This window comes from Sebastes fasciatus, chromosome 17, assembly GCF_043250625.1.
Source record: "Sebastes fasciatus isolate fSebFas1 chromosome 17, fSebFas1.pri, whole genome shotgun sequence".
In the NCBI taxonomy this organism is placed as follows: Eukaryota; Metazoa; Chordata; class Actinopteri; order Perciformes; family Sebastidae; genus Sebastes; species Sebastes fasciatus.
Window position 1 is genome coordinate 11,541,304 of NC_133811.1, and position 27,192 is coordinate 11,568,495.

The following is a 27,192-nucleotide window of genomic DNA, read 5'->3' on the forward strand; positions in this document are numbered from 1 at the left end:
GTTTGAGGAGTGTGAGGGTGGAGTCAAGAGGCCTTCACAGTGGAGTAACAGTATAAAAGCAGGTCTTTGTGCTTTGTTCGATGAGGGCTGTGTCAAACACCACTGAGATGTTGTCAAGTTTGAGGGTAACAGAGGAGGAGGAGGACATGGGGGATCAAAAGGCTGCTCTGCAACCCACACTGCTGCAAAATGAATTAAACATGGAGTCTGATTCTCAGCCCTTTTTTTTTCTCATTGCCAGGGCAGCTTGTTTTACATGGAGGTTGTTAAATTGATCTGTTGCGATTCAAATCAAAATAGCTGTTTCAAGGTTGCCAGTATCATTGTCCTCCAAGGATATAATCGTTGTACAAAGGCATGACTCATTGTAAAATCCTGTCAATTGTTTTTCAATCACAAAAAACGGTTTATAAGCTACAAAATTTGCTTCGCTTTTATCAGTCAAAAATGAGATTCTGCTAAATTTTTCAAAGGAGGTCGACATAAAACATGCAGTATTAACATCGACAAAATCTGCCAGTCTTACGTGTGTATTGCAAGTGAAAGTGAGGGAGACAAAGTACAATAAAAACATTTTCTTTAACAATATTTCTCTGCAGATTTTTGATACTTTTCTATTTACACATCTTTCTCTATATATATACTGTAAACTGTGTTCAAAGGAAACCTCCACATATAGCTGGTTAGGCACATGTAGTTGGCTCTAAAGGGGGGATACGGGGAGGGGATACAGCAGTATATGTTGTTAGAACCACAGACAGATATACAGTAGGCCTAAGGAGGATCATACTTGGCAATTCTTGCCAGTTATACCCTGTGAACCTGACCCAGCACTCACAAACTGAAGATAATAATCATTTTGAAATTCATTTTTCAACGTGTACTGAGTCTGGATATGCCACACAGCTGTATCACACAATGCTATAATCTATCATAATAATACTGTAGTATTTCACATTTGATATATGCTGTTTTTGTACATATACTGTACTCAATAGTCTCTACTAATCTAGAAATGTAGATTATATTATAAAATATACATCTCCCATTAAAATATCCCCATTTTGCCAACACATTCCACCCAAATGTTAGAAAACAAACAAACAGGTCATGCTAAAAGATTCATATAGTTTGTGATTTTTGTCTTTAAAACAGCTAATTTGGACTTTTCACCGGGCTTCATCACATCACAGCCCTTCATATTCACACTACACACACATATGCACTATATGCACCATCCATACAAAATACTTAAATTAGAAATATCTGTTTGGACATAAATAAATAAGACCCTTCCTTTCAACGATTTTAAAATCATGCTACACTTTCTTCCGTGGAAACACCAGATAGTATGATTTCAGCCCATTAAGACTTGTCACGCTATTAAATAGGCGTTATCAGTCGCTATAAGCCCCATAGATGTGGGTCAGTAGGGGCGTCCTACACCCACTAGTAGGTTTTATCATCTAATCACATGGTAGATCACCGAAGAAGGTATAAAATAACCCGACAGCGACCTCTAGCGACCGTAGTAATTATGACAGGAGCAGAACACAAAACACAGGACTTTCATCCAGGAGACCGTAGTTTGCATCCCTTGTGAAACCAACAATGTGTAGTTGTCTTTGTGTTCGTAGTTATTTTAACCCAAAACATGATTTTTTTGTTTCCTAAACCTAAAGAAGCCTTTTTATTTGTGTTCAAAACGTGATGTTTCATTCAGTTTTACAACATGTAAAAACGTTTTGCTTTTAAGTTTCACTTTCACAATGTAGTAGGCATAGTAGGCCCCTATTGACCCACATCTATGGTGCTTATAGTGACTGACAACGCCTATTTAATGGCCTGATAACAGTCGAAGCGGGTGGATTTCAAGAAGTAAATAAAGAGGAAAGGAAAGGAGCACATAGTGCAACAAACATACAGTATAAGTCCATTCATAATCCTTAATCTCATCATTATTACCAAAAACTATCATGTTGCTTCTTTTCTATCATTTCACAACGGATGGTTTCCTCTCTGTGATGACTCTTTGGACAGGCTTTGGAGGGAGCTACATTAAATACGACTCCTTTTGTTTTTCCCTCGATTCAGAGATTCCCTCTTTCGTCAGCGGCGTGTGAAACGGAGAGGATTGTACTTCAAGTTAGGCCAGTGGATTCTGCTAAAGACAGCTCTCCCCCTCTTTTTACTTTGTGATCCACTGCTTTATCTTTGCAATTACATGTGAAAGTCCACTCCGAATATTCAAGAGAAGAGAGGGGAAAGAACTGGGGGGCGGGGGAAGTAATGAAGAAAGTGATCTTCTTTCATGGCTGTTTCATCAGGGCGTCTGTTAATTCCTGACTGAGGTGGACAGAACTCTCTACGGACCACTGTTGGTGGTCCTCATTTGACCACTTGGTGGTGCTAGAGTCTCACAGTGAAATGGAGGCCTTCTTCAGTAGAGTCCTGAAAAGCCACCAAAATATATTCCCCTAAAAATCCCCAGCAACCCCACCCCTGAACACTTGAAACTTCAGAGAGACTACATAAAAAGCTGTTTTTTCTGTTTGTTTGTGATGCTCTCTAGCTGTCAAGGCTGTGATGCTACACCGCAAAAAAAGCTCCTTTTGGCAAACATGAGTGTGCACACTATGTACAAATAGCACTTGCACATTCAAACGGCTTCACTGTGTGTAGTCGATGGATACGTGGGATGCGAGGAATGAGGGGAAAGAGACAGAAAATAGTTTCATATTCTTTGACCGGGCGCCAGAGTGGACAGATGGCACCTGGGTGAAAAGTGCCAGCTGTAGCTGACTGACTATGCTTGCTCTTTGGGGATTGCCAACCATCTGACTTTAAGGGCATTTAAACTGATGGTGAGAAATGAATCCATGTTTATTCATCCATACTGGTAGCATCGGTGAAGAGTGTGGCTCTATCGTATTCTGTTGCAAATGGCATTCAGGAGGATCCACAGGGAGATTCTGTCATCTCCTCTTCTCCACAGAGGTTTTGTGCCTGTTAAGCCCTTTATTCTCAGTGATGGAGAAGTGCTAGGTGAACACGCACAGGCATGCTACTACTGTGTGAACCTCCCGCTGACTATACCGTTATAAAAGTGGACTGTTTCTTGTTTGTCAGCCAAAAAGAAATTCAGAGAATTCTTAAAAAAGTCCGCTAGCTACCACTTCAAGTCGAGGCCTCTGTGTCAGTAAAATGTCCAAATTTCAAGACACTAAAATGGCTGTCATTGCTTGTTTAATGAGCAAGAGAAGTGAATTTGCAGTTGTGGTTAAGTGAAGTGATGGGAGGGTATAGCGGATAAACAGCGATGACCTGCAGAGGATCCAAAAACTAGGCTCAGAGAAAGACTGAGATTAGTGTGCAGGTCAGCTTCGCAGGGCTGATGGCGAGCGAGGAGGCGGGTGGGAGACACCTCAGTGTTCAGAGTCGAGTCTGGGCTTCGGGGATGTAGATCTCGATGCTGTCTGCGCTCTCTGTGGCCGAGTTCTGCCTGAAGGAGGCGGTGCGCTTGGTCTGCAGCAGCCTCCTCCTCGCTTCTGTCCTCTGACGGTCCCCGAGGTCCAGGGACTTCTCCCTGATGGGTAGGGTGTGTCCACCAATGCGAGGCACCACCAGGCCTCCCGATCCACCTCCTCCACCTCCGGCGCCCACATCCCCGACGCTATCGGCCCGGAGGCTGCCACTCACCCCGCCTGCTGGCTTCTTTGGTAAGGGAGGAGGAAGCTTCTTATCCTCCTAGCCCGGCAATGGTGAGACGTAGATATATATAATATGACAACGGACAGTGGATTTATTGTGTCGGGGTGGTGGGAAAAAAAATGGTTTTGTATGGTTGTACGAAAGGGATCCCATGCAAAAAAAATATCGGGAGAAACAAAGAAGAATGACAAACCATAGAGCAAAACCATACAACAAAAAGGGTAAAACTCAAGAGAGGAAGAATCACGGACCGAGACATTATGAGAGACAAATAACCATAATTGACAAAAAATAAGCAAAAAAGCATCTCAGCATGCATTGGCATCGGGTAAAAGGAAATGAAATGGGAGAAGAAAAAGGTAAACAAAGATAATGTAAAAAGAAAAAGAAGAAAAGAGAAACAATTGTTAGTTTGTTATCAAGAAGAATGTCAGTGAGTAGCCTAACCTTTATAGACAATAATGTAACAGACAAGTTTCTTCTGGCCAGCTGCAATAAATGCAAAAGAAAAGCTGATATGCATTTAGATTTCTATCAGTTTAAGACTCCGCCGTCTCGTGTGCAGCTCAGCTCAGTTCCTCTTGCTGTTCTGTATTTTCACAGCCTGCAAAGGCTTGGAGGGCACGACCATCTGCGCTACTCTTCTGCACACTGCCATCTTAGCTCTGGGGGAGTGCCTTAAGGAAACCAGGGCTGTTTGGACCCCTGGGCCTCTCACCTTCTTTTCAGGTGGGAGCCTCCAACCAGAGTCCTTGAGCCTCTGGAGGTCCTGAAACTTGACCCTGACGTCCTCTATGTTGAGCTGGAGCAGGTCCCAGAAGCCTGCCAGATCCTGAGAGGTGGGCTGGGGGTACGCTGATGGGTCCTGGGTGAGTGGGGAGACGGGTGCATGACATGTGATGGGTGACAAGGATTTTGTGAAAGAGAGAAAGACGACAAATTAAATAGCACCAATTTTTTGCGAAAGTGTTTTGGCAGCCAAGCTAATTTTGCCTTCAGTGAATCTCAGCAAAACCATGCGCCGTATGTAATGTGTGTTGCCATTTCTTTTGCATGCAATCACACATACTCACCACACTTTGTTGGCAGAGGCGGAAGAACTGCTGGACTTTCTGAGACATGAGCATCTGGGCACTGCCAACCGCATTTCGTATCAGCTCAAGAACTAGAGAGGAAACAGCACACAAGTCATTTTTTAGAAATCAGCGAATCATTCATTGTTGATCCTTTTTGTCGATCCTCCTCCCCAAACTCACTCTCCTCCGGCAGTTCGTTCTCCTCCGCCTCTCTCTCCATGTTCTGGCACCAACCCTCCATCCTCTCCACCTCTGTCTGCAGGAGGCGTAAGAAGAACTCCCCGTCTCTCATGCAGGGCGAGGCCCGGCCCGAATCGGGCAGGCTCCGGGGGCCCTCTAGGGACGGCGTCCCCGCCCAAGCTCTCTCAGAGGTGATGGGCAGAGGGGAGTGGGAACGTGGAGGCAAGTGTGGGTGCTGGTGGGGCCGTGGGTCTGCTGGACAGGCATCGGTGGTATAGCCACCCTGGATAAAGTCCTGGGACAGCAAAAAGAAACCGTTGGACTTGGTATTTGGACCATTATTAATTTATACCTCACCCTCAATCCTCATGTCTTAGTCTAGTTTTGACCATAAGGTATGGGGACACTGGACCACTGACTAATGAATGATAAGATACAGCGTATCACTGCAGACCTACCTCTCTGTAAGCCCACTGTCCCTGTGTGTGGACGGTGCGGTGGCACTCGGTGAACTGGCTAGCTGACTCCGGCTCTGACGAGTGCCTTTGGAAGGAACAGCCAAACTGGAGACTCTTGTCCTGGGTTGGCACGGCGATGCTGAGCCCGGGGAAGCCCTCGGGGTCCAGGTCGGCCTGCACGCTCGCCGTCACGCTGTTGGAGCGCTTGAAACGAGCCCGCCTGCAACACAGGGAGTCACGGCACGCCCAGAGCCATCCAGTCACGTCAGAGTATCGCACGCAAAAGCAAAAATCATTTTTTTCTTTTAATAATTGCACGTTCCTATTGGAGCAAAGATAGTCACGCTGTCAGTGCAGTCACTACTACTCACTCGGCTGTGATAAGCCCTGCTTAATCCTTTGGCATATGACACACCAGTGTGTGCAAATGTCATGTCAATGGACTCAGTGATGAGTGTTTACTCTATTTCAAGTTTATACCCCACCTCCCCTCATCCTTTCCCTCGCTGTCTGTTTAGGTGTGAGGTGTGACTCAGATTTCCGTTCTCGCACTTCTGTTTTCTTCCCCCGACGTCACACTGTCATCCTCAATGATCGCAGGAGGTGGGGGACATTGTTAACAGGTGCATGATCACACACTCGCTCGGGGTTCGGCAATGTTGCGAGCGCTCGCATGCGATGCGTGTGAATCTGACCCGTAAGCGACGCTGGATATAATTAGGAGAAGGGCTGCATCATGTGCGAAAGTCATGTCGAGTGCATGATTTGCAGTAGTCATGGTTACAGTCGAAAAACAAGACATTCTTGGAACAAAGTGTTACCGGGTTCAAGCTGTGATGTCTGATGAAATGTTAAATGAAATAATAGGATCCAGCCTCGAAATCAACCATAGGTGGCTGCACTGCTGGGCGCCCAGGAGATGAAGGCTTTTTCAAAATTACATATTAAAATTATTCACATAAATTACTGTGCAAAGACCAAAAGCTCTTGATGAAGCCACATATTTTGGGGGAAAAGATAAATTAACAAATAAACAACTGCACATCTTAGTTTGCTAGATTGTGTCTATAATTAAGGCAAAAATAAACACACTTCAAGTCGGGAAGAGATTTCAAGGATAAATACTTTTTCCCTGCTTAGATGTTACTGTATTTCCATTACCTTTTGTCATCTTCCACTTGGACTCCTATAGAGTGGACCTCGGTGAGAGCTTTGCCGTCTGCGTCTGAATCTGACAGAGTCTCTGAGCTGTCCACCTGGAACAGAAGAAGCGACAAAGCACCACAATCAGAGCGCAGCTTATATTTGCTAAAACACCCACTTTAAAGATGTCAACTGGAATTATTAGTTAGACATTTTCATTCATTAATCATTCATTCTTTGGAGCTCAGGTGAGAAGATCGACATCACTCTCAGACATGGGAGTGGTATCGATCTTCTCTCTGCAAGACAGCATATTCCTGTATTTGCCAAAATGTAAACAAGGAATGTGTTTATTTAACATGTACCTGCATATCATTGTAAATTCAATATGTTTTGACACACCAACCAAGCAACTTGAAGACTTGTGATGGACATTTTTCACTATTTTCTGACATTTTGTAAACCAGTGGTTCCCAACCTATTTTCCTTGAAGCCCCCCTACTTGTATCTAATACAAATTTCATACCTTAAAATAATTACAAATCCTCGAACAAAATCCTCAGTTTGAATGAAGTGAATCGGTGTATCAAATAATAACTGAATTGAATGTTAATATAACTCGTCAGTGTGTGTCTCCCTTTGTTTGTGGCAAGCAGGAGAGCAAATAGGTTTTTGACCGCAATGTAAATGTTGTTTTTGAAAGGCTAAACGCCAACAAATATGGATTGAAGCTGAATATTTCGTTAGATAAAAACATGCTGTGAATTTTTTTTTTTTTACAATACATTTTGACTTTTGGACTTAACAACACTCTGGACTTTTTTGAAATATTTGGATCACAGGAGTCGGAAACAATCCTACGCAGCCACCACTGGAATCTAATTCTACAAATAATATAATACTAATAATATTAGTGTAGCCTCCAGAAATACAAGGTTTAAACAAAAGGTGGTCTACTAAATAGCAAAAATTGTATCTTTTTAAAAAAGTTTTATATATTTGCTTTATAGGTGTGTTATTATGATTTTAGTTATACATGTGCATATCTAATTTTAACAACCTCAGAGCAGATAAATCCTGGCGCACCCCCTGTGATCTTTGGCGCCTCCCCCTAAGGGGGGCCCGAACTCCAGGTTGGGAACCACTGTTGTAGACTAAAATTAAATAACTAAATGACAATTTATAAAGTTAGTTGCAGCTTTATTTTGATGGAGTAAAATGTCCTTTCCCACCTGCACTGCTATGGATGGCCTCCACTTTCTCCCACCACGGCCGTCGTCCTGCCCCCCAGCTTTACTCAGCACTATGCTGTTCTGAGGCAGAGACACCGACTTCCCCAAGCTGCCCCCGACCCTGCCGTCCCTCTCCCTGCTCGGCCTGGGTGGCCCCTCCAGCAGACTGTCAGCCGAGCTGCTGTGTTTGGCCCTCACTCCGACTCCCGGGCCCCCTCCGTAGGGCACCAGCTCCCGCGACCCCCTGACCCCGTCTAGGCTCTCTGCCGAGTTACTGTGCTGTCGGGAACGTCCAGGGCCCGTGGCGGTGTAGTAGCCCCCTCTGGAGGAGCGACCCGAGGGGCCGTCGGAGCTTCCCAGGTCCACTGAGTTGCTGTGCTGCTTGGGACGCCCCTGGCCTGAGCTCGAGGCCAGCGGTCCGCTGAAGTAGGCATCCTGGGTGGACTCGGTGCTGCTCTGGGCTCGCACCGAGAGCGAAGACTTGGACATGCGAGGTGGGAGTGGGGGAGGAGCACCTTTACGATAAGGAAAGACTGAAGTGTCAGAAGAAGGGGAGAAAGGAAGAGAGAGGCATAGTGGGCTGTTAAGAGCAGAAAGTGGACTATATCAACAGGGAGCAGGGGACATGGATACTTACAAAAGGGACAGACTGGAAGGAGAAGGTGAAATGAAAGACAAGGAGGGGAATTTGTTGACAGAAAAATACAGAGAGAAGGGGGAGAGAAAACAACAAAAAAAAATTAAATAATAATGCCAAATGCAAGATGTGACAGAAAGATTCATAAACTGAACTATTTCTTTTCGCCAAAAAATCTGCTTTTGGTATGAATTTCAGTGGGAGACAGGGAGCAACGTGGTGGAGAAGACAGACATGACAGAAGTGACAAAAGAAAACCTCTTCCCTTGAGCTAAGTTAACTCTGCTTCCTAGGACGATAAAGCAATTTCCTGAGAGAAAGTGCAGATTCGGTCTCACATCTTGGTTCTGACGTACACATACACGTGCACGCGCGTATACACAGTTAATTTTCAGTGAATAAAGGATCAAACTTTAATGCGTTTCTTACAAAGCGTCTTCAACACCAACCAGCTTGTCACAGTTTACAAAGATCCTGACCATGAAGCTCTAAGTGTGCAAGCATGTATGTAGGTGTGTTTGTATGTGTCACAAAGGCTTTAGTAAATATCTGGGGGGGATTTACTGGTCTTTTAGCTTACACATTTGAGTCCTGCAAGGTGGCTTTGCAGTCTCCTGTACACACACACACACACACATACACTATTGCAAATACTGCAGATTTACTGTATATCAGGCTTGAATAAGAGCATGATTGCAAAGATAAAACAAAAAAAATGATCAGAAATACTCAAATAAAGAGTGATAGAGAGTAAGAAGGCAAAAGAAGAGACATATACTGTAGACATATAGATAGAGAGAAAGAAGCAGCCGGAGACACTGAGCTATCATCATAATCACGAGCGCTCCTCTACCTATTACTGAGAAACAGAAACCTGCAATCACACCGTGGAGGGCGATGGGAGAGATACAGAGATGACAGAGAACAAAGAGCATGCACAATAACACATACACAATGCTTATATAGCGTGCGCGCATATATACGCGTACACAAAGGAAAGTGCTGCAGAACGATGGGGTGAAAAAGTGAGATCATAGAGATTGAAGGAATAGGGAGGAAAAAAAAGGTTACAAATTAAAAATGGCTGCACACATTGCACGCAGCTGTGCAATGAATGAGGGTGTGTGTGTTGGGTTTGCGGTTGTGTGTGAGTGCATAAACGTGGTTTTGTCGAGGTAAGCAGACACAAGCTGTCATAAAATTCCTTCCCACACTGGCTGTCCTACTGTGTCTCCCACCAGGTTGCCACCACATGAAAAAGGCAACCACACATCCTTTCTGACACTCATGCAGACACCAATTGGTGTTCGCCAAACCACACACACGCACACACACTCACCGGCCCCGCCCTTGATGCTTCCCTGGGGGCCCGACATGGAGAAGACGGAGAGGCAGTCGTCGTCCTGGGAACAGCCGGCCTGGATGGCGCGGACGTAGCTGTGGCTGCGAGTGCGGAACACACCTGGAAGGTCCAGGGCCTCCACGGCTTGAGACTCCACCTCCCCGAACATGGTCTCACACACCGCCTCGAACTGACGGTTCAACGTGTCCCCCAGCTGAAGGACGAGAGGTTGTGAAGAGACAAATTGCTGTAGTCCAAACCTACACAAATTACATAATTCACACAAGTAAAAACCAGATTGTTTGTTATTACCTGTGAGCTGGTCAAAGAGCGGGTGTAACTACGAGAGCGGGTTTGAGTTTTGGGTGTAGTTCGGCTGTTGGGGTAGGAGTCTGTACACTGCTTACACGAGTACCTGAATTAAACAAATAATACATATATTCAGCATTTCTGATGACTGCAACAACCGCAGTGTATGACAACACATTTCGTATACTTACATGATATTCTGGCTGTTAAATCTTCAGCTGTGCTATTTTTGTCAAAAACTGACTGCAGCAACACACATTGGGTTAACCAACACCAGAACTATGAAATAAAATGTCGCTGAGTCATGCTCTGTGCCAGCTGGAGGCATTTTTGAGTGTTGTAATACTGCATTCCCATGTCAAATGGGGAAAAACTGCAATGCATCTTATTATCACTCTGATTTATTTTATGTGAAATCATTCTAAGCATGTGAGTAAATGTATTTTTCATGTTGGTTATACAGAAGTGCAGTTAAGGAGCTTTCCTATATGAAAGTATCCACTAGCTTACATACTATAAGGACATGGATGCTACTTGTATTTCTTTTTTTATACTGGCTACCTGACTGTGCTTTTGTGATAAACAGATTGGATTTTATCTGCACTATAGTGTTGGGCAATAATTCAACATTATCACTTATTATCTCTACCAATATTGTGACCAAATCCTCATCTCAAATTACTGTGGTTCGCGGATGCACTCCACCGATGTTATGCAATTTTACTCAGCCTGTGAACACAGTTATATAATATATCCTCTGTGACTGCGGGGGGAGCTTTCTAAAGTCTGAGAAAATAACCCCAGATGATGTCATCAGGGTGTATTATCCCAACTTAATTAAAGACTACACACATGTGTGGTTTCCATTACACACTGAATGTGTCGAGTTTGCGAGACATGGTGGGCATTTACAAGGCAGGGTGGGTCTAATGAAAGGTGCTATCGAGTTGCTTTATGGGAAACGTAGGATCCAGTGGTTTTGGAGGGCCTCAATTTTATACAAGCGCAACCCGATATCACGTAAAAGTGTGGAATAGACTCCACCAGAGGACAGCGTGTCACTGTCACGTTTTGCCTCGCGGTGACGTGAATATTACATGCCTGTATTAACATGCAGTACCAGCAGGGGGCAACAAAACCACAGACTTGGGAAAACTTCATGGTCACTGACTTAGGATCAGGCAAGAAAGCCACTTAGTTAGGTTAAGGGAAAACATCATGGTTGGGCTTAGAATAAGTATGTAAACTAAGTAAAACACGTACGGAAACAATGTAATGTCAGTACGGGAAACACGTGAAAAAAGCCACCATCTGGCAAAACAAAACACCGGTCTCAAACATGGGTCTCCCGCCGGAAAGTCATGTGTTTGTTTGATCCACCCACCATAAGTGGTCTCTCTTTAAATACTACATAACTAGCTCTGAAGTTAGAGTTTTGTCACTACACAACACGTGACAAACATCACGTGACAACCGTCACTACAAAACACTGCACCTTCATGAAAGCGTGTAATATTCACATCTCGGCGACACAAAATGTGACGCTGACACTTCTTCTGGTGGAAAGGCGGGTCTATTACACGCTTTGCCGTGAGACTGGGCTGAAAAGTGCAATATAAAGCGTTTATTAGAGTGTCCCCTTTAAGTACTTAAAATATATACTCTTGTTTTTTTTGTAAGAATGTAGATTTTCTTTTTCTAAAATACAATGTAAACATTTTAATCAAAGCGGTGAACATGAATTTGAGTTGTATTGTAATCAGAATATATTGTGACACTTTTTGTCTTTATCATGTACCCCTTGAACTCAGGACCTTAACGCCAAAAATGAAAGGATATTAAAGTCATGTACTGTATCAACAACAATAGATTATGCCTTCAGTGGCTTTCGAATGGAGCAAACATGTTAGTGATCTAACTACAGCTAACGTAGCATAATAAAGGCCAGAGAGTGGCAGGCTGGAGTGGGTATGAGCATTGCTTTGTGCAGAGCAGCGTGCATAGCTGAAGGCTCTTTCAACATTTATATAAACACTCTATTTGGGACATTTGACCTTTGATCCATGCTGATAGATCGTCTGAAGGCGTCCCTCTGGGCGATCAGGGTGGACTTGGGCGAGGCCTTTGGGCTGGAGTCTGAGTCCGCGCTGTCATCATCGCCCATGGCCTTGATGTAGCTGCCGCTCCGCATGCGACGGCATGGGATCTCCCCTCCGCCGTCTGCAGCACCGCCGCCGCCATATCCACCACCCCAGTCTTCTGAGGGGACCTGAGACACAGTCACAGTCACATTCACGTAGTCATAGATAAAAATGACTGAGGAGGATTAATCTGCAACACACAGTGAGTATATAAGTGTACCACCACATAATCAATCAGTTTTAGTGGGTTAAACACTGTTAAAATGACTTCAAATTAATTTGCATTCTTCTTCTACACTAACTGTTTAGGGAAAAACAATTGGTCACAGTGTGAATTAATTAGTGTTGAGATATTGAGGATGTCATCACTGCACTGTTGGCAGCCTCTTCTTCTCAATATCTGCTGTTAAAGTCAAAGGACTTCTCCAAACAGAAATATATTTCATCACTGAAAAATATTTCACACCTCGAACAGAAGGAGAGTGATGAATCAGACGTACAGTCACGGCACACGTGCACCCGGCGTAAAGCCGACACACCCCGCACACACAGATATAGCTCAGGCATGCTCATCATGCACGCGATGAGAGCGCATACAAACATATATGTACATATACATGGGAGATAATGTTAAAGAGAGAGAGAAAGAGACCAAGGGACTTACAGAAAGAGAGAAACTCTGACAGCTGGAGAAACACTGACACCGAGAAGGAAAAACAGCGTAAGCCGACAGACAGAGAGAACCAATGAACGAAAAGGTAGACCAGCAGAATGGAAAGACGGACAAAATGTAGGCAGACAGACAGGAAAGGTGGAAGAGAGAGAGAGACAGGGTGCATGGCAAACCAAGAAACAGAGAAGCTGAAGGACAGACTTAAGCGGGCAGGGAGCAGGAAGACAGATGGGCAGATGAATGAGATTCTGATGAGAAAACAAAATGAAAAAACACACACACACACACACACACACAGACGAGACAAGAAACTAAGGAGGAAAACAACACACAGAGAATTGATAAGGAGCTATGATATGAAACAAATAAAATCACATTGACAGGTTCCCACTGTGGCCGTCATGTAAAATGTATGACTTTTCATAAGTCAGAATGCTTTCATAACTCTTTAAAATGTTGTATGGTCTGATTTTTTGGGGAACCTGACCAATGAAAAACTGAAGAGCCAGGCAGCTATAAGGAGAGAAAATGAAATACATCACAGTTCCTGTCTTTAAAGCTACATTAGTTGATTTTTTGGGCCAGTTGGGGGCAGCAGGACAACTGAAAACATCTCACATTGCAAGTGGCGAATGTATTGGCGTGTGTGTTTGTGTCGCCAGGCTGTGTTACGCTGGTGATTTTGTGGCACAGCTCGGGTGATCCTGTATATACGGTTAGTAAATAGCTGTTGTTCTGTCCCAGTTATAGGCTTAAGAGAATTCCCATTGGTGTTTGTTGTTTTTTTTTTGATGGTGTAGTGATGAAAGTTAGAGTAGTTATCTTGGGGAAGTTGCAGGTGGGGTCACCAATTTTTGGTTGCTTTACTGGGCTTGTGGGTTACAGTGCGTAAGTAACACCTGAAGGCTAGTATTAGTAAGTTCCTGGTTAGGCAATTAGAGGGACGAGGCTGCGGTGATAGTTTTGGTTGTGCCTTGGGGCTGTTTGAGCTCAGTGTGCTGCAGGTAGGAGTTATAAACATTAGTTTGGATAGTCATGGTATGTTGAGGACTGCTTGAGAGCTCCGTCAGAGGAGTTATTGGAGAGTTGTAAACTGTTGGTCCTAGACTGGAACCTTTAATGCGCCAGGCTTTAGTGAGGGAATCAATAGTTTCTGGTTTTCCTGCTTTTTCCTGCTAGCAGCACCCCTCCAGTGACAATCAGTTGGGGTCACTGTGTCCTTTTGATGCTGGCTATTCTTTGTTTTGCAGGGTCGGTGTCTAGAAAAGAGCCAACAAATTGCAAAATCTGATCTGAGATCTGCAAAAACTCTTGCGAGACAAGCTACAGACAATATATCCTAACCTTAACCATGACTGGTTACTGACTTACATGTTTGTTTCGTTGTTTCTTGTTATGTTGTAAAAAGATATCCCTATTTAGTACTTTTTAAATTCATCTGGTCTTCCATTTCTGTCGCAGCCTATAAGAGACACCAGCTGGTTGCTAACTTTTTCCGTGTTTGGTTTGGTGCTCGGCAGGTAGCATATTGTCTGTTTATCTGAGCTTGGAAATGGGTTTGATGTGACCAGACTTTGTGGACAAGAAAAACCAAAACAATGAGCTAAAAGAGGGTTAAAAGCTCTGAAGCGCTTACTGCAGGGTTAGTTGAGGATTTTCCGTGGATTCGTCATTCTATGAATGGTGCCTTTCACATTAGTCATCTGATCCATTGTTAATATAAAAAATACTGACAAGTGCAGCTTTAATTGGCACCATAGCAGACGTGAATACCCACCAACCTTGTACAGAGAACTCTATTATTGTGGATGACCACTCCACTTCGATATGTAAATATGTGTTTGTACCATTTGATCCCACTTCTGTTCCAGTACGATGACAGCTTTGCACGCCGTCTAACAGGAAGTAGCGTAACAGCAGCTGCTTGAGCATCTCCATCTTTCAGTTTTTTGCAAATGCTGTGAGGTGTGTAGTCTCTCACAAGCATGTGACCAAATAAAAACACCTACACACACACACACACACACACACACACACACACACACACACATAGGGAAGACCCCCAGGGTTTGGCATCCAGCTGAGTGTGTGTTTTTAAGGTCATCACTTAAAAGATGATTCAGCCTAATCTCCCAATCCCTCTGGCCTTCTCCTATCTCACTCATTTTCTCATCCTGCTCTTTCTCTCCTCCTCTCGCTGTGCCCTTTGGCTACCATCACCTCCTTTATCTCTTTTCTATCCCTGAGCTTGCTCTGCTATCTCTGCATCCCCCTACCTTGCTCTTTCCCCTCCTCTATCTTTGTCTCTCTCTCCCTCACTGTCTTAATTTCACTCTCGCTCCATATTCCGTTTTTTATCGTTCCTTATCTATCAGACCCAGGCCGATGGGAAGGGAGAGGCTTAGGGAATGGAGAGCGCCAGGGTCTGATGCCGCGCGGCGTGATTGGCGTTGACACCATGGGACAGAACCGTGTACATGTCTCTTTGACTCTGACCACAGTAATTCAGACTCGCGAAGATTCACTCACTGTTTTTTGGGCTTCCATTTTCACTTTGAACTGCTTCACTTTTTTTTTTGCATTTGTGCGTCAAACTTGAGCGACGACCTAGCGTGGACTTGTATATACATGTTAAGGTTACAAAATGCCAGTTCAAAATACAACTTCTATAACTATTTGGTCTCTTTTCCGACTTAAAGGAGCAGTCGTGGCATACTTGAATTGATTTGAAATGTACTGTTTTTGTACAGCATGCTTTATGTTTATGTTCAGAAGAATCATAATGTCTTCCTTGTTCTCTACTTTGAGATTTGATGACTACATCCATGACTTTGTGATCACTCATTTTTTCGATTGGAAACAAGTTTGGGCTAATTTGGGGTCAACAGATCAACAAACTTTGCAATACTGTTGTAGCCTATATGATGATATTTTACTTTAATTCCTTATGTCCTTATCCAGTCAGGGTCATCAGGATCTTTTCAAAACTTTTATTTTCAAAAACTGACATATTATTGATATACATGTACGTATATGGTGAACAACCAGCAGATAAGGAGCAACATTAGCATTCATTTGGAGTCGTGTTTCTGGCCATCTGATGAATATAAATCCAATATTCACTCTCCTTTTAGCTCTGTTCTTTGTTGCCACTAACACCTGAGGGAGCTGTAGCTGGTAAATGCTTCACTATATTCACCAGCTAGTCGCTAACTGTGGAGGGCAGGTAGCATGCAGTTGTTTTTGTTTTAGAACAGTAAAGTTGCAGACTACTGTATGAAACCAAACAATGAGTTGAAAGACGCTATAAAGCTTCGTAGAGTTGAGAGGAACAGCGAGTTGGGTGATAATTCTCTGTGGGTTCATCATCATGAGTGACCGCTTTCATATACAAGTAGAAATGTGATCCATTGGGCCTCTTGTTTCTGTTCATATCCACGATTTGTTCTTATTATGTTAGTGCCCATTGATTTCTGGGATTCACCAATATTTTCTTATTTTTGGTAAGAGAACATTTTACGAGTGGTCGAGAGCTCTCTTACCAAGATAAGGAAAAAACATCTTGTTTTCACAGTCCACAAATTGTTTATTCCAACACAAGGAAATAGACGCATGAATATCGTAAAATCAAATTTAGATTATTATATGTTTTAGAGCAGGGGTGTCAAACATACGGCCCGGGGGCCAGAACTGGCCCGCCAAAGGGCCCAATCTGGCCCACTGGATGACTTTGCAAAGTGTAAACATTGCAGAGAAGTCATTAATTCCAATGTTTCAATAAAATACATTGCTGTTCCTATTTTGGGGTTGCGCTGTCCTGATAAGAGTTCAGTAGCAGGCCCTATATGCTGGATGCACTATTATAGACCCCACACGCTAACAGGTTATGTGACACAACACTGTCAAGCTACTGTTCATGCAGGAGCCGCCGGTGGAAAATGCCTTTGTCAAATGCCTTTGTCAAAAAGGAGAAAAGTGGACACAGTGTCGGGTTTTCCAAGAAAAATGGACTAGTTCCTATTTCCTCGCAGAGGTAAATGGGAAGCCAGTGTGTTTGGTGTATTCAGCACCTTTCATTGCTCTAGGAATATAATATTCGGCGCCACTGTCTGATTCATCATGGCGAAAAATACGAGAACTTGCCAGGAAAACTGAGAACAGAGAAGATAAATGAATTGTTGGAAGGTTCGAGGAAACAGCAGTCTGTTTTTAGTCGTAACCGAGAGATCAGTGAAACATCTCAGGTTGTTCATCATCTGTTTTGTAAATGGATTTTTCATTAATTGTGAAAGTTTTCAGAATTCTACTTTACACTAACAGGAAGGGAGAGGTTATTATTTATAGGTTATTATGCAATGGTTTTACTGGTCCGACCCACTGGAGATCAAATTGGACTGTACGTAGCCCATGAACTAGTACTGACTTTGGAGTAATTATAATGATTGGATTTATTAAAGAAAGACTATTGGTCCATTGATCCCAATTAAGACTATAAAACCCTTGGATGATTCTGAATGGCTTATATACTGCTCTTTGATGCTTTTTGATTTTCCTGTAGCGCTAGTGCTGACGCTCTAGAAAAACAACTTTGAATAAGATTATTTAACAGTATCTCAATTTCACTACTGCTGAAGTTCTTCTTCTTCTTCTTACAGTCTTTTTGGCTGTTTGGTGGCATCTCTCCAAATCTTGGGCATGTGCCAGAGTACTTGCGCAAGGCACAACACCTGCCCTTATATAGTGATGTGGGGGCGATCCCTATGCTACGGCTCCAATTTATGATACGGTTGGATTCATCATTCAGCACACCTGGGTATAAGAGCATATTTGGATGGATAAGAATGTCTGAATAAATGAATAGTCAGTTGTTGAATGCATGACGTCTAGTCTTTAAACACTCCGTCTGCACTTGTCTGGCAGCAAACATTGTCAATTTCACTTCTGGAGAACAAGGCTTCAGTTTGGAGCTGTTGCTTCAATGTGGCACCTGTGCTGCTGTTTGTCCTGAGGTGTAGTATACCGGCGGAGTAGACCTGAACAGCTCTATATCTGCAGCTCCAGGAAGCTGTCTGCTCTGAAGCCATGGGATCAATCTGGCTGACTTCAGCACATCTAAGCACAGCACAAAATTCACTCCACACACACACCGTCACCCCCCCTTCTCACGAAAACTGCAAGTGACGCCTGGAGATATGAGAAAAGCTGCAGTGGGGAAGTTCATTTTGTGTCCTAAGGTGTGAATGTGATGGTATCCTAAGACACAGAGGCAAATTGTGTGGGGTTTTTCCCTTTGAAAACACTAACACACACCCTGCTCTCTCTCTCTGTCTCTTCTATCAGCAGACCTCAGCTGTGTCTAAAGGATGAGAGTTGGAAAAACACCAGGGACTCCTGCGGCTACCTGCTGTTTCCGTAGAAACACAGCCTGCATGGCAGCTCTACCTCAGCACAGCTGGAGGTTTGTGTGGGTATGTGAGAGTGTGTGCGCTCTTTCACCTGACTTTGTAGACACACTCTAACAGCCATTAGCTTTTCATTTTACGGAATTCATGTATACAAAATGAGAGGAAGGGAAAAATTGTTTTTTAGCCTGTGTGTGAAAAGGGTTTTTAATACACTGCAAATACCTGTAAACCAACAGATAGAGGACATTAATCATGTTGATACAAACTATGTCTTCGTCTTGGCAAAAAAAATGTATTGAGTGTACATTTATTTTCTTGGATTTTCAATTTGGGAATAAAACATTTCGAGATTTGAGCACTACGGCTCCCATTATGCTTTGAGTAATGCAAAAAAAGAAAGTGCTATGTTGCCAGTTAGCTGTTAGCTACATATGAGCCACATTTTTAGCCTATATTTCTTTACATTTAGGCAAATCTGCACCCCGAAGTTGTGCTGCATTAGCTGCTAGCGCTTCCCCTTCGCACTGTAGACATGGACTGGATTCTCGCGATGTCACGCGTAATGCTTTTGTGTCTGGTTCACCTACTGGTAGCTACGGGCATGGTTTAGGTGTGTGAGAAAGTGAGACCATAGAGTGAGAAGAACGCCACTGAAGGTGTAAAGTACGGAGACGTTTTCGCCTCCAGTCACTTTCACTTTCGTTAGTTTGAACAGATGGTTCATCCAATCACCAACCAAGTATTTTTTGAAAGTGCCGGCCCTTTTTCCAAACAGTTTCCAATGACGGCTTCTCAGATGGTTCTGTGAAACAAGCCATCTGACAGGGTCAGGTTAGGGATGATCTGAAGTTATGTTTTAACATGTTTACCTCAGCCAAGGTGGTCATGTTTTTTCATTTTCATGAAAACTTGGTGGAAGAGTGTAGCATGGGCCGAGGGAGAATCCATTCATTTCATTGAAGGGGATCTGAATCACAGGGTGGATACACGGTTTATTTTTTCACTCATCATCAATGTGAGATCGGGCATTGCCTTGGCGGAGGTCTGCGCTCTACACGAGTGCCCTTCTAGTTTTGAAAAGGGTTTATGGACGTTGGAAACGCCGCTACTCTTTCACTGGAAAGAGTAGCATGCACTCCGGTTTGATCGAGCTATGACTCAGAGAAGAAGGTGTGAAATTTTTTATGCAAAATGTGTAAACTGGAGCTGAGGTCAGCTTTGAGCAGCAAACAAAGTCACCCACAAACCATATTCCCTCTGTATACACACAAACACACACATGATCATTGGTTGACATGCAAGAGTACCTGTAGGTAGTGGAAGGTCCTCTCCTTCAGCTTACTCTCCAAGGGCACCAGGGCTTTCTCGTAGCCTCCTCCCCTGGTGGAAGGGTACACCTCTCTAGCCTGACTCACTGTCATGGCCGACCAGGTGCTCCTTTTCAGGGAGTGGCCTTGGTGTCCGTGCTGTCCGTGCTGTCCGTGGTGTCCGTGCTGTCCGTGGTGTCCCCCTCCTTCGGTACCGGCCAGAGCCATTGTGGTACACGCCATGCACTCCCCATGTCCTGGCCCACCACCACTGCCACCACCACCACCACCACCACCACCACCACCACCACCACCACCACCACCACTACCACCAACGACCCCAACAACACCACCACCACCACCACCAACGACCCCAACAACACCACCACCACCACCACCACCACCATGTCCACCACCGCCACCACCACGCTCCTTGGGCCTCTTCATGGTAAGCTCCTGGATGGCTGCATCCAGGCTCTCGTGTCCGCTGGGATACCCTCGCCTGCCCCCGCTGACCAGGAAGCTGCTGTCGCTGTCCAGGTTGTCGTCAGAGCTCCACCAGCCCGCCGTCCTGCTGCGGTGGCGTCTGCCCGACTCGTGCCGCGAGTCTCCGCTCTTGCTACGCTCTCGAGACTTGCTCCTCCTGGTAGAGCGAGGCTGGTGACCCGAATAGTGGCCTCCGCCCTCCTCCCCTCCGCTCCTGTGGCCTCCTCCTCTCTCGCCGCGGTAGTCGCCACCTCCTCTCGTGCCGTTGTACTCCCGTTTGGTCGGTGCCTCCAGGGAATGGGACTTCGCAAAGAGGCGCTGCACGGAGTTGACCAGGTGGCGGATACGCGAGGGGCTCTCGCTGCGCGGCTCAGCGCCCCCACTGGCGGTGCGCTGGTACTGCAGCGTGTGGAAGCCGTCCGGATGAAAGGGCCCCTGCTTCTCAAACTGGTCTATCATGTTCGGGGGAATGCGGTGCATCTTCCCTCCGTGGCCTGAGGACAGGCACTCTTCGCAAGAGTCAAATGACTGGAGAGGTGGGTGCTGGCTGGGGTGGGAGCGAGGGAAGGTTCCTCCTCCAGAGTGGCTATGGGAGTGGGAATGGGAATGGTGCCTCTCCAGCGCCAGGGCCTCAGCCGGACCTCCGGGAGGGTAATAGTGGCCATCGCTGTGACCATGGTAGTAGTCTCTGCCCGGGCCGTCACAGTCCTCAGGCGGGCAGTGGCAGGGGCCTCCTCCGCCACCACCGGAGGAATGCTGGGACATGCTACGGCTGACATGGTACCCTTTCACAGGCGCCGGGGCGTGGTGGGCCGTCCGGGCCGAAAGGGGGCGCTGTGGGCGTGACAGGGCTGCACCGGTCTCACCTGGAGGCACAAAAAGAGCAACAATATAGTATGCGAGACAACAGGAGCATTGTAAGTATGAAGAAAAATAGGAATCTTATCAAATAATTGAATCAAGTGTTGCAATCAGTATATATTTTGCAGTTTCATTACACAGAACAACTGTGAGATGATGAGTAGATCTGCTCTCTGCACTATACCTCTTCTGTTACCTAAACAGTTGCTGAGATTTCAAGCTTTCTAAATAATGTACACACTAAGGGTTATAACATGCAAAAACAGCGGTATAATCCTTTAAAATATGATTCTGAGAGCGTACAGCTATAAACAAAGTTATTTGATTTTTTGCACTGTATTTGTCTCACAAAGGTGGGAGGTGCAGTGGAGTGTAATTCATGGTATGAATTACAAATGAATCACAACAAAAAGAAATGGACTTTGTAGATTCATGTCCAGATTGTTTTCCCTCTTTTATCAAGTGGCCTGTTAAATTGAAAGTGAACACAATGTGTTTTTTCGTATTCTGATTAACATTTCTATTGATGTTGCACTTCATTTTACCCAACCAAAGACAAACAGTGCAATAGTGAGCATTCATCCCGCGGGCTGCAATAAGGGGCCACAGACAGCTTTGTTCTCCTCATTCATCTCAAAGGCTGCTGCGCTGATAAATCAAGAATATTAGCCTTTCTTTTTTTCCCTCACTGTGTCTCTTCAGTTTCCTCGCTCTCCCATTTAGCACCTCTCGCTCCTCTCTCCTGTTTATCCTTAAATTCATCAGCCCAGCACTCCTTGTTGTCCGTCTCTTTTTTCCTCCACCCATGCCTGCGGGGAGTCTCGGAGCGTTCACATGATTTACAGCGGAGGAAAACAGTGTGTTTATCGATCACCTGCATCCTAAAGCAGGGGAGATAGAGAGCGGCGGCAAGCAAATTCACAAACCTCCGTGCTATTAATTACAGAGCGAATTCACTGTTTTTGAGTGTACCAACTGAACAATAACAAGATTCACAACATCCATGTGACCAGGCAGAAGAGGATGGGATCTTCTTCTCCACAAAACAAATGCAGGAAATGAAATCAATACACCTTGCCAAGCCGCAGCAACAATGTGGCACGGTGTAAACCTTATCGCCCACACACTCTGGTTGGTGTGAGTAAAACTAAACAGACTGGAATCAGCCTATCTTTGTATCGCCTTTCTTTTCAGCACATGGATAACAACTGATCCAAATGTTGTAATCATGTATTTTATTGGACTGACATTAATTGTAATCTCATCCTCTATTAACCACATTCTCCACTAACTATATAATGAATCAAGGGCACACGGCTTGTTTATAATGCAAACGAGCTTTTCTAGATTTGATTAAACTGAGATGAAATTACTCGATGAAAGCCAGGAATCGAGCCGCTCGCCTGGATGGGATTCACTGCGAGTCTATTTGTGCTTTAGTTGTTTGTCTGCTTCCACACAGAGATGAGAGATAGGGGACAGATGCTGGGATAATCATTAAATAGAGCGTGGCCTGTTTGCCTTGATTGGCTGAATGAGAGCCGCCACCCAGGAAGCTCACCCACATCCCAGCCGTGTCATTGGTGTAGCCGTGACGACGGGCCTCTCCGAGTCAGCATCCCACCGTGGACACTATTCTGACAGCCATAGCACCTGGGTGGATGGGGACTCACGTTCGTAGGCTACACAGGGCTGGGACGCACTTTAGACAGTTAAGAGTGTGTCTCCGAGCAACTCTAAATGAGAGACAACCGCTCCCATGGGAAAAGCACCCAGACGCCTGAAGTTTATTGAAACAGTATCCATAAATATGTCCCAAAATATCACCCGATTTGATTGTTATTAAGCCATTAAATAGGTGTTATCAGTCGCTATAAGCACCATAGATGTGGGTCATTAGTGGTCTACTACTCCTACTACGGACTAAAAGTGAAGCAAAACTTAAAAGCAACACGTTATAACACTTAAAACTGCATGAAACGTTACTTTTTGAACATAAACAAAAAGGGTTCTTTAGGTTTAGGCAAGAAAACACTTAATTTTAAAGAAAAACATTGTGTTTTAGCTTAAAATAACAATGTTTCAAAAGACTGCAGTGCCTGACTTACGCTTCTGCTCCTGAAATAATTACTACGGTCGCTAGAGGTCATGTCGTGTTCTTATACTTTCTTTGGGTGATCTACCATGTGAATAGATGATAAAACCGAATATTGGGTGTAGTACACCCAGGTACAGTCAAGGGCGTAGGTTTTGTTTCAGCATTAGGGGGGACAAATATTAAGTGGGGGGTTGTGGGGATCCTCCCCCAGGAAATTTTGAGCGTCATACTTAATTTTCTGCATTTTGGTGAACTTCATGCAACAATTTCTGCCTTTTCTGCATCAAGTTATGGCGGAAATGTCTTTATTTATGTAAAGGAAAACACAAAATTCAGGCGCAAGGTGACAATTCAAAATATTAACAAAAATATATTGGAATATTACGCAGTAAGGCTCTCAGTCATTATGTATTGCTTTCAAAATGTTTATTCTCCTGTTGAAACTAAACTTTTCTCATTTAATGTTATTGTATTATACTGTATATTATACTGCATGCAAATAGCTGCATGGTTTTGGCTCGAGACTCGTGGGTACCCAAAAAAAACATTTCCATTTAGATATCTTGAGGTCAGAGGTCAAGGGACCCCTTTGGAAATTACCATGCCAGTTTTCCCTTGCCAAAATGTAGCCAAAATTTGGATAGTTATTTAGCCTCCTTCTCGACATGCTAGCATGACGTGGTTGGTACCAATGGACTCCTTAGGTTTTCTAGTTTCATGACACCAATATCTCCACTAGCGTTAAGAAAGAGCCTGCTACAGCCTCTTAAAGGCTGCAAGTCTCAGTGGGTAAGATAATTATATTTTAGGGGTGCTGAGATGAAATTTAGGTGCGCTTGAGCACCCCTAAAAGGGTCTAAAATCACCACTGAGTAGGTCCCTAATGACCCACATCCAAGGTGTTTATAGCGACTGATAACGTCTATTTAATGGCCTGATAACAGGCTAATCACCTGAAATCATCCTCTTTTGAAAAATAGGAAAATATGCACAATAATTGCCGTGTCATCATAGTTTGTAACTCCTTGCACAAAATGTGAGGAAAATTAAAATTTCAATTTGGCTTTAAAATTCTTAGAAATTAAATTAAATTATTATATATATATATATATGTATATATATATACACGTATATATATATATACGTATATATATATATCAAATGCTTTAGTGAGATGGACTTTTTATTTACAGTGTGTCATACTTGCCTGCGTGTGTCCCTGTTTGTATGAATAGACAGCAAAGTGAGCAGTGCCGCTCTGCCTGGAGGAGTAAATTAAACCATGTTGTTGTGTTTATTATGAAGTCTTTGGCTTTCGGAGCAGGCTGCTGGCTGGGAGCTGTCAGTCACAGTGACACGCACGCACATGCCACACATTAAAAAAAGACACCCAACTGAATAGATAGAGAGGTAGGAGAGACACAACCGAACGTTGGCTGTCTTCTCTCCTTTATTTCCTTCCCTCTATCCATCTCTCCACATGTCTCCCTCTCCTCTCAGTCTCTCCTCCTGACCTACTTCTATCCATCCTCCAGTCATGTCTCTCTCCCTCCCTACGCTCTCCTCTTTTCTTTCTTTTTTTTTTTTTTTTTAAACCTGTCAGTCCGTCTGGCTCTCTGCCTGTCATCCCTTCTCCGTGTTGAGTTAATTACAAAGTTTGTTTCCATTCTTCCTCTCTTGGCCTCTACTGATCTTTCTGTCATCCTGCGGTGTTCTCTCTTCCTCTTTCTTCTCGTAAGATAATTGAGGTATTACAGTATTATGTACACACATTTTATACACCAAATAATAGGTGCTTCTGGGATCTCTTCAAATCTGAACGTACTGCCACTACTTGATTTGACCCTACCTACTTCCTTTTCCCTTTTACACATCTTTTTGTTTTCTCTTTGGACAACTCCCCCCCCACCCTCCTCTTCCTCTCTGTGTACAGAAATATTGTGTAGCTGCTCAGTGGGGAGTTGGAGCTGTACAACATGCTGTCATTGTTTAACACTGCTTGGCATCAGCGTGATTGTTACAGAGGCTTCAGTCTGGAGCTGCTTCATTTTAAATATTCATGCTATCATGCCAGCTGCTCTGACCCACTTTGCTAACAGCTGAGTCTGCCCGCTCTTTCCCATCGCTGTGAGTTGTGGGTCAAAGGGTGTTTTCACATCAGTGAGATACTGTAAGTTCAACAGCTGAAATGATGAACGTATTTTGATGGAGTTTGGTGGACGGAAACACCTTAATATGATTGGACGTGACTGGTCAGCTGATTGACGCACAGCTGTGAACAAGCCAGTGATTTGTGAAGCATGAATGAAGCGGCTGATGGTCAAAGGTGTCACCTCCAGAGAATAAACATCTAATATATGTATGGTATAAATTAGACAAAGCAAAACTGGCTTTAAAGGGCTGCACGGTGGTGCAGTGGTTAGCACTGGTGCCTCACAGCTAGAGGGTTGCAGGTTCGAATCCGGCTTGGGACCCTTCTGTGTGGAGTTTGCATGTTCTCCCCGTGTGAGCGTGGGTTTTCTCCGGGTACTCCGGTTTCCTCCCACAGTCCAAAGACATGCAGGTTAGGTTAATTGTGGACTCTAAAATTGCCCGTAGGCTGAATGTGAGCGTGAATGGTTGGTTGTCTGTCTCTATGTGTCAGCCCTGCGATGGACTGGCGACCTGTCCAGGGTGTACCCTGCCTTCGCCCAATGTCGGCTGGGATCGGCTCCAGCCCCCCCGCGACCCCTAACGGGATAAGCGGTTGCAGATGGATGGATGGAAAACTGGCTTTAAAGGAATAGTTCGACATTTTTAGGAAATATGCTTATGTCCCATCCGCTATAACTTATACTGCAGCCAGCCACCAGGGGGCGATCAAGATGTTTTGGCTTCACTTTTGGGGAGCTGTTATGTCGTCCATCTTTATATACAGTCTATGGTCTGTACAGTAAACATGAAGTTACTGTCAGCAGCCAGTTAGCTTAATTTATAAAGACTGGAAACGGGGAAAACAGCTAGCCTGGCCTAATGTACCAAAATCCACCTACTAAACGACATGTTGTAGTCTTATGGGGAATTGTGTGCTAACTTCCTAGAGTCTTGTTGTCACTGTGCCAAACCAAGAAATAATCCTGCCATTTAACCCCCTTTGCTTTAACATATATACAATGTCATGAATTATAACTTTAAATAGGGTTTTTTTTTGCTATCAGAATGGGAGACAATGCAGACAATCATTTGGACAAGGCAGCCACAGTCTTGGCTTTTATTGAAATGGGCTACCGCTGCAAAGCAGTGGGTATTGTGTGTCTGAAAACCGGCTTTGTTCGACTGCAGATACAATGAACGAAGCTGCAGCGTGGTCCGGACCAGATATGTCGACTCATTTGGGAATACGAGAAGTGGAACTGTACAGAGCCCTTATAGAATTGTAGTCAAACAATGGGGAACGTTTTCAATAGTCTGGTATCTGCCCATATGTGCCAGTATACAGTAGACTTCAAAGATGCTATTAACCACTGGAGCTGTGCACACCCATAATGGGGAGTGGGACAGACAATAGTAAAACGTATAAAAATTGGAATGGAAATAATAGAGGATTGGCTCAGCCGTGTGTTGGCCTGCACTTCCTTCTTCACCAGCCAGAGAGACATGCATGCTGGGTAACTGGCAGGAGGGCTGATTTGCTCTTCTCAGCTTTTAGCCGTGAATGATCTATTTTCATTTTTCCACTGCCTTCTCCCATATGCACACACACACACACACACACACTCACCACACACACTTTGGCAGCCGGGTGACTGCCGTAGCTAACCCATCGTGATCCAGAAAGAGTCATGGATGATGGGAAAGATGGAACATTTCAAGAGTGACCCGCGGAAGAGGACCCGTAAAATATGACTGCAGAGCCAGACCTGCAGCTCGTCAGCAGCTCTGTGCATACGGAGACGGAGGCTGATGTGGAATAAGTGGAAAAAAAAATATGAAGAAAAAGATAATGGCTTAGGGTTTTAAAAAATGCAAGGCATCTAGTGGTGCGGTACATGCTTTTTATATCTATTTTGGATGATGTTGTAGCTGCACATTCAGGTGGGAATTGACAAGAGTTAACATCCGAGTGCAGATGCTGCACCTGCAAGTATGTGCAC

At 44.3% G+C, this 27,192-nt stretch overlaps 1 protein-coding gene across 1 annotated transcript in view; it reads right to left on the minus strand.

Moving 5' to 3' along the window:
* The window catches only part of dlgap3 (discs, large (Drosophila) homolog-associated protein 3), a 134,548-nt gene continuing 107,356 nt past the window's right edge, over positions 1-27,192 (minus strand). Inside the window, exons 3-14 of the mRNA XM_074613708.1 lie at positions 20,013-20,966; positions 19,615-19,871; positions 12,143-12,357; positions 10,092-10,194; positions 9,777-9,993; positions 7,801-8,333; positions 6,587-6,681; positions 5,426-5,645; positions 4,968-5,262; positions 4,785-4,876; positions 4,430-4,576; positions 1-3,747 (exon numbers count right to left, since the gene is read on the minus strand). Coding sequence (XP_074469809.1) covers positions 3,433-3,747; positions 4,430-4,576; positions 4,785-4,876; positions 4,968-5,262; positions 5,426-5,645; positions 6,587-6,681; positions 7,801-8,333; positions 9,777-9,993; positions 10,092-10,194; positions 12,143-12,357; positions 19,615-19,871; positions 20,013-20,865 — 3,342 coding nt within the window. The 5' untranslated portion in view covers positions 20,866-20,966 and the 3' untranslated portion in view covers positions 1-3,432. The remainder of the gene's footprint in view (positions 3,748-4,429; positions 4,577-4,784; positions 4,877-4,967; positions 5,263-5,425; positions 5,646-6,586; positions 6,682-7,800; positions 8,334-9,776; positions 9,994-10,091; positions 10,195-12,142; positions 12,358-19,614; positions 19,872-20,012; positions 20,967-27,192) is intronic.